This window comes from Phalacrocorax aristotelis, chromosome 4 (genome assembly GCF_949628215.1).
Source record: "Phalacrocorax aristotelis chromosome 4, bGulAri2.1, whole genome shotgun sequence".
In the NCBI taxonomy this organism is placed as follows: domain Eukaryota; kingdom Metazoa; phylum Chordata; class Aves; order Suliformes; family Phalacrocoracidae; genus Phalacrocorax; species Phalacrocorax aristotelis.
In genome coordinates this window covers 78,267,109-78,277,253 of record NC_134279.1, presented here as the reverse complement: position 1 = coordinate 78,277,253, position 10,145 = coordinate 78,267,109, and the positions used below count along the sequence as shown (strand labels likewise).

Sequence of the window (10,145 nt, the reverse complement as noted above, 5' to 3'; positions counted from 1 at the left end):
AGAAGAGAAGGCTGCGGGGAGACCTTATTGCAGCCTTCCAGTGCTTAAAGGGGGACTCTAGGAAGGATGGGGGCAACCTCTAGCAAGGCCTGTTGTGACAGGACAAGGGGTGATGGTTTTAAACTAAAGGAGGGGAGATTCAGACTGGATATAAGGAAAGAATTTTTTACAATGAAGGTGGTGAAACCGTGGCCCAGGTTGCCCAGGGAGGTGGTTGATGCCCCATCCCTGGAAACATTCCAGGTCAGGTTGGATGGGGCTCTGAGCGACCTGATCTGGTTGGGGATGTCCCTGCTCACTGCAGGGAGGTTGGGCTAGACGACATCTAAAGGTCCCTCCCAACCCAAACCTTTCTGTGATTCTGTGATCTAACATGGACATGAATAAAGATGCTGGTCGTCTGACACCGCTACTATCAACCCGCAGGAGGGTCATGATAAAACCTGATGGAGGTTTTCTGGAGCACGTAGTGTCTTTTTTTTTTCTCCCATCTTTTTTCCCCCTCTATCCTGGGTTAGCATCTGCTGAAAGCATTTGTGAAAAATATTCGAGAGGCCAATCAATCTCCCAAGTGCTTCTGCAGCAGCATTTCAGACCTGGGAGCCACGTTAAGGCCACGCACAGTTTCTCTCCAGGCTGCAATCCCACCAAGAGGGATGAGAACTGCAGGTATTTACCCCTTACTACTCGACTCCAAGGACAAACCACAATGCGCAGAGAATAATCTTTATTAGTTGCACGACAGAAAAGCCGCTGTTGGCTTTTTTTTTTTAAATTCTGTGCATGACTGACTTGTTTTGCTGCCAACCTCTGTGATTCTGCTGTGATTTTTAAGGGCTAGAAACGTTTCCTTTTGTTTTCCCTGGGTTGGCTCACCAGCCTTTGAACAATGCGGTGGTATTTCAACAAAGACTCTATTATTGTTGCCCAGGCTTAGCTCGGTGCAGTTAGGCCTCACCTTCCTGCAGAGAGCAGGTGACCTGCTATTAAGAGTAGCACATGATTGTTATTCTGTTGTTCGGTGTTTTCCGCTAGCTGGCAATGATCTTTCCTGCCAATTACTCCTTTAAAAGTGTAAATACACACATCTAGTGGGATATATATTTCAGAAAGAATCAGGCCTAAGTACTGTGTTATTCCACGATACATTAATGGCACAGCCGAAGGAGCAGCTGACTGGGTTTGGGGTTATTCCCTTCAGTATCCCAAGTGTCTGACTGCTGCTCGAAACAAAGAACAGTCACTGGGGTTTTACACCGATTCAGGAAGCCCGTCCCGACATGTGGGCATCTCTCAAGTCTCACTGGGATGGGGAGTGTTAGCCCAGAAGTGTGGGGTGATAAACCTGTTTGTATCCTCACAGCGACGGCTGATGCCTTTGGCTTGAAACACACCTTGCAGTGCGCCTGCCTGGAGGAACGCAGGCGTTTCCACTTAGGGATAACGGGCCTTTCCGTTCGCAATTCATCTGAATCCGCTGCTGAGGTACAGTCTCAGTGAACACAGGAAAATCATTTATGGTGTGCTGAGCCTTCCTTATGCACAAAAAGGCAGTGCTGGACATTTTAGAATTTAAGTTTCAGCGACAACCAGCTCCGTCTGCAAACAGCTCAAAGTCCTTTTGTACCAGCCTGTGCTTGTCCCATGTCAAGGCCTCTTCGAGAGCCAACTCTCATGCTCTCTGCTTCAGTACGGAGGGAGGTGTTTGAACCTGCTGTGTTTGAACAGATGTTTTGCTTGTCGAACAGGGTGGTAACTGCGAGGCGTTAACCTTAGCGAAATGCCACACTGAGGAACGGAGCAGCTCGGGCCATCAGGCTGGCAAGGGTGGCAGCATGATTTTGGGTACTGAATTCTGCATCGGAGGCTGGAATTACCTGTTAGGAAATTACACGGTAGCTGAGATAACAGCTTGCTGTTGAAAAAAAGGGAAGCTCCTGCTCTTTCCTCCCTATACCATCCATCCACCCTCCACTCTCAACCTGGGTACAGAGTTTGTGCTGGCTCTGGCATTCCTCTGGCCCTGTGTGGTTCACCTTGCGTGAGGAGCGTTCCCACCCTATGGTCCATAGCTTGCCAAGTTTTCCCGCTACTTCCATGTGTTGGCAGAGAGGTGTTTTTTCTGAAAGGTAATGCAACCAACAAAATCAAGGTCATTTTTCCTTGACATTTCCTGAGGAAGGCAGCAAGATCAGTCAGTAGGGAGCAGGAAGGCTGTAGGACCATCTTCTGTGGGAGACTTAGCCCAGCTTAAACCTGTTGCAAAAGTGCATGCTAACCTGAGTGAAACCCTAGTGAAGGCACAGCAGCCTCTGGGTGTCAGATGTGTCTATTCAATTAACTCTGTGTCTCTCTCACTTGATAAGGCATGAAACAGCTAAAAACCAACATGACCCATGAAGGTAAAACTTCACCGACTCACTGGAGAAACCAAGTGGAAGATGAAGCACCTCTAACTCATCTTTCCAGATAAACCCGCTTTCTGGTTGGCAGTGGCTCTCCAAGTCTGTCATAGAACCATAGAATCATTAATTTTGGAAAAGACCTCTAAGATCGTCAAGTCCAACTGCCAACCCAACACCACCACATCTCCTAAACCATGTCCTGGAGTCTACGTCTACGGGTTTTTTGAACACCCATTCAAAAAATGGGTGTTGAATCTCCCACCTCTCTGGGCAGCCTGTGCCAATGCCTGACCACTCTTGCAGTGAAAATATTTTTCCTAATATCCAATCTAAACCTTCCCTTGCACAACCTGAGGCTGTCTCCTCTTGTCCTATCACTAGTAACTTGGGAGAAGAGACCAACACCCACCTCACCACACCCTCCTTTCAGGCAGCTGCAGAGAGCGAGAAGGGCTCCCCTCAGCCTCCACCAGGCTAAACCCCCCCAGATCCCTCAGCCGCCCCCCAGCACACTTGTGCTCCAGACCCTGCCCCAGCCCCGCTGCCCTTCTCTGGACACGCTCCAGCCCCTCAAGGCCCTTCTTGTCCCGAGGGGCCCAAACCTGAGCCCAGCATTCGAGGTGGGGCCTCCCCAGTGCCGAGCACAGGGGCCCCATCCCTGCCCGGCTCCTGCTGGCCACACCAGTGCTGACACAAGCCCGGGGGCTGGTGGCCTCCTTGGCCACCTGGGCACTGCTGGCTCATGCCCAGCCGGCTGTCAGCCAGCACCCCCAGGGCCTTCTCCGCCAGGCACTTTCCAGCCCCTCTGCCCCAGGCCTGGGGCGTTGCCTGGGGTTGGTGTGACCCAAGGGCAGGACCCGGCACTCGGCCTTGTTAAACCTCATAAAACTGACCTCGGCCCATCGATCCAGCCTGTCCAGGTCCCTCTGCAGAGCCTTCCTACCCTTGAGCAGATCAACACTCCCAACCTACTTGGTGTCATCTGCAAACTTACTGAGGGTGCACTTGATCCCCTCATCCAGATCATTGGTAAAGATATTAAAGCAGACTGGCCCCAACACTGAGCCTTGGGGGGCCCCACTCGTGACCAGCTGCCAACTGGATTTAGCTCCATTCACCACAACTCTCTGGGCTTGGCCATCCAGCCAGTTTTTTACCCATTAAAGAGTACACCCGTCCAAGCCATGAGCTGCCAGCTTCTCTAGGAGGATGCTGCTGTCATGTCCCAACAATTACATTCTTGCTACCTGATTTTTTATCCTGCAAACTCCAATTCAGTGACATTTCTTTTGAAAAACACCTACTTCGCTTGCCTCTGGTTGATCTGTTGGATGAAGGATTGCTTGGTTTTACTCTGCTTGTGCAAAGACATCAGCAGGGGTGCTGGTATACTAATTACAACACATGCTGCTTTTTGATGGTCTGAATTCTCCCGGGGGAAGATGCAGGCTATAAATGATCATTTTACAGGGGACTACGAAAGGCCCTTGGTACAGGGCAGCCACGAGGTGGCACGCTGGGCTTTCGCTGCTGCGCCTCGCTGCTCCGAGAGCAAGTTATTCAAGAAAAGGAGGCAGATCTTTAGTGGAGTTATGTAAAACATCACTCCTATTAACATCCATCCATCCTGCAAGAACAGGCTGTGATTTCCACATAAATGGCTGGTCAGATTTGAAGTTATTGTCATATGATTGAAATAGATCTCTTATGTCAGTCAGTCAAAACAGAATGGAGAATGTGAGTCATGCTTTGCAAAAAGCAGGAAGTTTGGTTTTGTTGGCACGAATTTTTAATACAGAGAGAAAATTATACGGCTGTATTGCTGTGTTTGTCTTAAGGATTTGAGGATTTGTGAATAACATTGTCCATGCCTTAGAGAAAGGTTTCCAAAACAGAAAAGTAAGAGCTTTTAGATTACAATTGTTATTGCTTATGTCTCAGTGCTAAGGAATCTAGGAGGAGTCTAGAAGAAAACATGTACTCTCATGCAAACTCTTAGAGCCCCCTAAAATAAAAGGCTGCAATGGAAGTCTGCTGATCTGGGGCAGGGGTGGGAGGAAATACAAGAAAATGAGGTGATACTCATGGGTGTGATAGGCACAGTTGAATAGGGCTGTTGTTGTTTTGCCTTAAGGGTAATAAACCTTCATGAACCAGCACAAAGATAAAAGTGCAACCCTACACGTGAAGTATTCCGATATTCTGAAACTTGCTGGGGTCTGTGGTTACTGCATATCTGTCTCTAAGCCCCTTGAATAACTAGGGGGACAAGAGGTAAGTTACTGTAAAAAGCATGGCAGAGAATAGTTTTTCTGCACAGTCTATAATGGAGTTTTAAATTTAAATATATTAGAGTTACCCTTCAACATGACTGTTCCAAACATTGCTATGTAAGAAACATCAGTGTAAATGCGAACAGGTGCAGGGGAGGGCTAGTGAGATGAAGGGGGGGAGCAGAGAGCCAAAAGTGTAAGGGAAGGATAAAAGCCTTTGGTTTGGTTTGCCTAGTGAAACAGAAGGAATTTGATTACTCTTTATAAACATACAAATGGGTAGACACTCGAGAGAGGAGTTATCTAAATAGAGAAAATATTAGCACAGGACCATATGGGCACTATAATAAAATGTCATTTAAGTTACCAAAAATGACATGAACCGTTTGGTATGCGGCACAGGGTAGACTCTTTCGGACTGTGTTATAATGAACTAAGTAAAAAAAACCCCAAAACCCTCTTAATTGCAATTGCAGCAGCATTCATGACCTGACTTTGCATATACCTGGTGCTTTAAAAGAGCTGTATTTCCAACTCACCAGAAAATAAGACTGCAAGCAGGAAGAACAATTTAGGTAGAAGTCTAAAAATTACACTGACAAGCTCTTTAAAAAGAGTTCACCGAGCGATCAAAATCAAGAGAGAAAAATACATCGACAAGTCCTGTTTTATTAGTGGACCAGAGAGTGTGATTAAAAATGAAAAATAAATAGCCAAAATGAAGAAAGCAGGAAATAAAAAAGTGTTGGTATAAATGAGACATTATGAGAAGCAGAGTAGCTATTGGAAGTGAAGCACGTCAAAGGAAATCCATAGCTGGCAAGACTAAATCCCAGAAAACCCTAGTAATGGTACAGGCCCATTACTAGATGAACATGATTAATATGTCAATAATGATGCAGAAGTGTTCATTGAACATTTATGATCTATGTTTGTAAAGAAGCAGGAAGATATGTGGGTGGATTACTTAACAGCGATGTGATAAATTTGAGTCCATTAGTAACCCATGAAGCTCTTGTCTTTGAGGGATAACTGTGGCCCAGTAGCTCTCAAACAGCTGGCTGCAGAGACCCCTTGTCTGTTGATGTTCATCTTTGAGTTATTTGATATACGAGGGCAATTCTAGAAAGCTAAAAACGTGCCAGGTTGGTATCCATTTTCAGAAAGGACAGTTGTATGATATGTAGTAAATGCAGATGTAAGAACAGTTCCTGGCTGAATACCAAGAAAGTTGGTATGTGGCTCAGACTAAAGAATTAGTTATGCCAGTCAGAGGTTTAATAGAAGTCCCAACAAAGAATTCAATTTCCTCTGGAAGGTGTAATAAACTTTTTAAAGGATTTTTACTTAGAACTGCACAATATTTTAATTTAAAAAAAACAGGTAATAAAGCATCAGTTAAGCATATATTAAACACCGGCCACATTTTTTTTTTGAATGGTTATAAATCATTACTGATCACTACTGGGATCCCTCCAGGATCATGTATGCTATACTACACATGTACATAATCAATATTTTCATTAGTCATTTGAAAGTAAATACAAAATCACTCCTAATACAATTTGCAGACTTATGCGCCTCAGCAGGGCCGTACAACCGGGACGACAAGGGCCATTGTTCAAAACAGGGCAAAATGGGTGTAGATAAAGAGACTGCCCCTAAGACAGTCAAATGCAAAGCTGCACATCTCAGGTATGCACATGTATGCAGAGGAAGAAAAGCATCGTGCTGTGTGCTCTCTGGTGGCCTACGGAGACCCTCTGTCCCTGTGCAAAGGGGAGGCACACCTCGGGATATACTTCAGCCTTTTCTGCTCCTGGATACAGATGAACACAGCACTCTCTATCTCCATATTGTGAAATGCAATGCTGAATAAACTCGAAAAGGGGAAGGACAAACAACTGTAATTTAAGGGCTGGAGGAGATGCCGTACGAGAATTAAATAGTTTGTAGCTAATCTGATTTGTTACAAAGAAGATAAAGGTGTGGGTTGATATACTACATACCTAGATCTACATGGATGAACGCTGCCACAAAAAGACTCATGGTAGCAGCACAAGGATCATGGTGTGATCCATTGCAGGCCACAGGCATGCAGTTGGTGTGGGCAACAGCCAACCTCCTTGATGGGAGCTGAAGGAGCAGCACCTTCTGTGGCCCAGAGCAAACGGGATAACGGTAACTGCTGGAAGAGGGGGAAAACAGCCCCTGAAGGATGCAGATAAAGGAAATGAACATCTGTGACTATGTGGGAGAAGCATGAGTTCACAGAATCATAGAATGGTTTAGGTTGGAAGGGACCTTTAGAGGCCACCTAGCCCAACCCCCCTGCAGCGAGCAGGGACATCCCCAACCAGATCAGGTCGCTCAGAGCCCCATCCAACCTGGCCTGGAATGTTTCCAAGGATGGGGCATCGACCACCTCCCTGGGCAACCTGGGCCACGGTTTCACCACCTTCATTGTAAAAAATTCTTTCCTTATATCCAGTCTGAATCTCCCCTCCTTTAGTTTAAAACCATCACCACTTGTCCCGTCACAACAGGCCTTGCTAGAGGTTGCCCCCATCCTTCCTAGAGTCCCCCTTTAAGCACTGGAAGGCTGCAATAAGGTCTCCCCGCAGCCTTCTCTTCTCCAGGCTGAACCACCCCAACTCTCCCTGCCTGGCCTCACAGCAGAGGGGCTCCAGCCCTCGGAGCATTTCTGTGCCCCCTCTGGCCCTGCTCCAACAGCTCCATGTCCTTCCCGTGCTGAGGAGCCCCGAGCTGGAGGCGGCGCTGCAGGGGGGTCTCACAGAGCGGGGCAGAAGGGCAGGACCCCCTCCCTCGCCCGGCTGCCCGCGCTGCTGGGGATGCGGCCCAGGGCATGGTTGGCTTTCTGGGGTGCGAGTGCACATTGTTGGCTCATGTCCAGAGATGAACGTACCACAGATGGCTTCCAGGGCTGCTGCAACACTTGGCCAACACTTGGGCCTACTGACACCACATCCCATCACACACACACCCCTACGGGGCCGAGCTCGTCCACTGGAGGCTGGGGCAGCCGTTAACTGGGGAGCGAGCTCCTCAGGGGAGCAGCTCATCCGGCCATTCCCCTTTCACGAAGAGAAGGTGATCGCCAGGAGAAGGTGCTGAGGCAACATAAACCGCCGGCCTCGGGACAGGGTGGCCGCAACGAACACCTCAGCGGAGCGCGTGGGTGTAGCCGACCCCGGCTCGCCGGCCGGCCCCTCACGCCACCCGGTGGGCAATGGTGGGCCCCGGGGCGGGGCACCGCCCACCGCCCCTCCCGCCCGACGAGCCCATTCCGCTCCGGAGGGGCCCTTCCCCCGCCCTCCCCCACCGCACCACGCGCCGGGTGGTGCGCGCCGCTCGCCCCGCCCTGCCGACGCCGAGGAACAGCCACGTCTCCAGCCCGGTGGAGGGCCGGCCGGGAAGGGGCGGGGCCGCGCCGCCCGGCCCTCCAGTCAGCAGCACGTGTGGCGCTTGCGGCCCCGCCAATCCGAGAGCAGGTCGGTGAATCATGCGCTTTCGATTGGTCGGAACAGCGGTAGAGGGAGGGGAGGGAACGGCGTGACTCCAATTGGCTCGGCGGCTGTGTTGACAAACACCGCTCCTTCCCACCTTCGCCGCCGGTCGCTCCAATCAAGAGGAAGAGGCGGGCGGAGCGGCGTGGCGCCGACCCAATGGGTTCTCTCCCCGCCGCGAAGGGGCGGGCGGCGGTGTCAGGGGCGGTTGCGCGCGGAGTGCCGGTACGTGGCGGGCGGGCGTGGTGGGGCGTGGCGTGGCGCCGCGGGGAGGGCTGCGGCGCGCGGCGGGCGCCCATTCTGTGGCGGCGGCGGCGACAGCGGTGGCGGCGTTCATGTCCTAACGGCTGGTGGCGGCGGGCGAGGCGGGGCCCCTCCATGCGGGGGCCGCGGTGCCGCAGCGCTCTGGTCGCCTTCACCTTGCTGGTGGTGTTAGGGGTGGCGGCGGGCGGCCCGGAGCCGCCGCCGGGCGATGCCGCCGCTGTGGAGGCCGCTTTTGGGTTGGGGGCGGCCGCCGCTCCCGCCGCTCTGCCGGCCGGCTCCGCTGACGTGACGGTGGAGGATGATGAGGCCGGTGTGGCCCCCGCGGCGCCCGGCGAACAGGAGCCTGAGGAGAGCGGGGAGGCCCGGACCGGCGGCAGGTGGGCGGGAGCTGGGGGGTCGGTGCCTGGGCCCGCTGAAGGGGGCGGCTGTCTGGGTGGGGGGGTCAGTGCCTGGGGCTGTTGAGGAGGGGTTCGGCCGCCTGGGCGGGGGGGGTCAGTGTGTGGGGCTGCTGGGAAGGGGGTTACCGCCCGGTTTGGCGTGCTTGGCGGGAGTCAGTGCCTCAGGGGAGAGGGGGCAGCGTCCAGGGGTGGTGCCGGCGTGGGGGGTGTGCCCAGGAGTGGTGCTGGGGGTTGGGGGACCGTGCCCAGGGGTGGTCCTGGAGGGAGGGGGGGAGCATCTGTCCAGGATGGGAATCAGCAGCTGGGAGTGCTGGGGAGGGGGGTCGGTGCGTGGGAGAGGAGCTGCACGGTCCCGGGGTCGTGTGAGGGGAAGCGGCGGTGTGGGAGTGGGCTCGGAGCGGGGATAGCGCTTGGTAGGGTCGGAAGGGTTGGAGTGGGAAACGTGGAGAAGAGAGGCGGGAAAGGTGGGCTGTGGGTTGTTGGGAAGGGGGTGCGTGGAGAAACAAGGGTGCCGCAAGGTAGCGCGCGGGGTTGGAGTGCAGGGACACGCGGGGAAGTGTCCGAAGGAGGGAGGAGAGCCGAAGGGGTGGAAGGGTTGAGTCCCGTGATGGGGCTGGAGGTAGCGCTGCGGCGGACGGACAGGCTGGGCCGAGGGGCGAGGGAGAGGCTGTGGCAGTGAGGGAAGGGTACTTCAGGGCCTCACCGTCACCAGGGGTATTTCAGGAACTCACCATCGCAAACGTACTTATTCATTTCTGTGGTTGTCAGTAGATTATTCGTCTAAATTCTTAGACAAGCTGCCGGATGTCATGCTATGTGACATCTCGCCAGTCTGTGCACCCTGGTAATACCAAGTCTCGATCCCTTCCTTGACTTGTTACCGGGTGGCGGTGCTGCGCCTGCTGGAAGGAGACCCAAAAAGCACCGCATCTGTAGCCTAAACTCTTTCCAGCACCTGCAAGTCACAGTTGTTCAGAGCATTGTATCCCTTGCTGTCATCTTTTTCTTTTAAAGGAAATGCAGTTCTCCTGTTTACTTAATTGTCTGTTAAAGACAGACACTGGTGAATGCTTGAAGGGAAGCAAAACGTGCAAGACAAATTGCCGAACAAGTTTCAGAATATAACAAGGGGAAATAAAATACTTAATAACCGCATGTGGCAAGAAGCTCTGGCAAAAGGAAGACTTTAATGAATGACTCAAGTGCAAAAATGTTACTGAGCTGTTTCCAGTCTGTTCCTGAATTGGCTGAGAAAGATGAGGTGATAAGCCACAGCCA

General features: G+C 51.9%; 1 protein-coding gene and 1 long non-coding RNA gene across 2 annotated transcripts in view; one reads left to right on the top strand and one right to left on the bottom strand.

Moving 5' to 3' along the window:
* Positions 1–717: 717 nt before the first annotated feature.
* Positions 718–7,951, bottom strand: LOC142056768 (uncharacterized). Its single transcript, XR_012660431.1, has 3 exons — positions 7,605–7,951; positions 6,688–6,889; positions 718–1,877 (listed from the first exon to the last, which is right to left on the bottom strand). It is a non-coding gene; the product is annotated as an uncharacterized LOC142056768 (long non-coding RNA).
* Positions 7,952–8,462: 511 nt separating this feature from the next.
* The window catches only part of EIF2AK3 (eukaryotic translation initiation factor 2 alpha kinase 3), a 46,963-nt gene continuing 45,280 nt past the window's right edge, over positions 8,463–10,145 (top strand). The window contains exon 1 of the mRNA XM_075092179.1: positions 8,463–8,846. Within this exon, the coding sequence (XP_074948280.1) occupies positions 8,584–8,846 (263 nt within the window). The 5' untranslated portion in view covers positions 8,463–8,583. The remainder of the gene's footprint in view (positions 8,847–10,145) is intronic.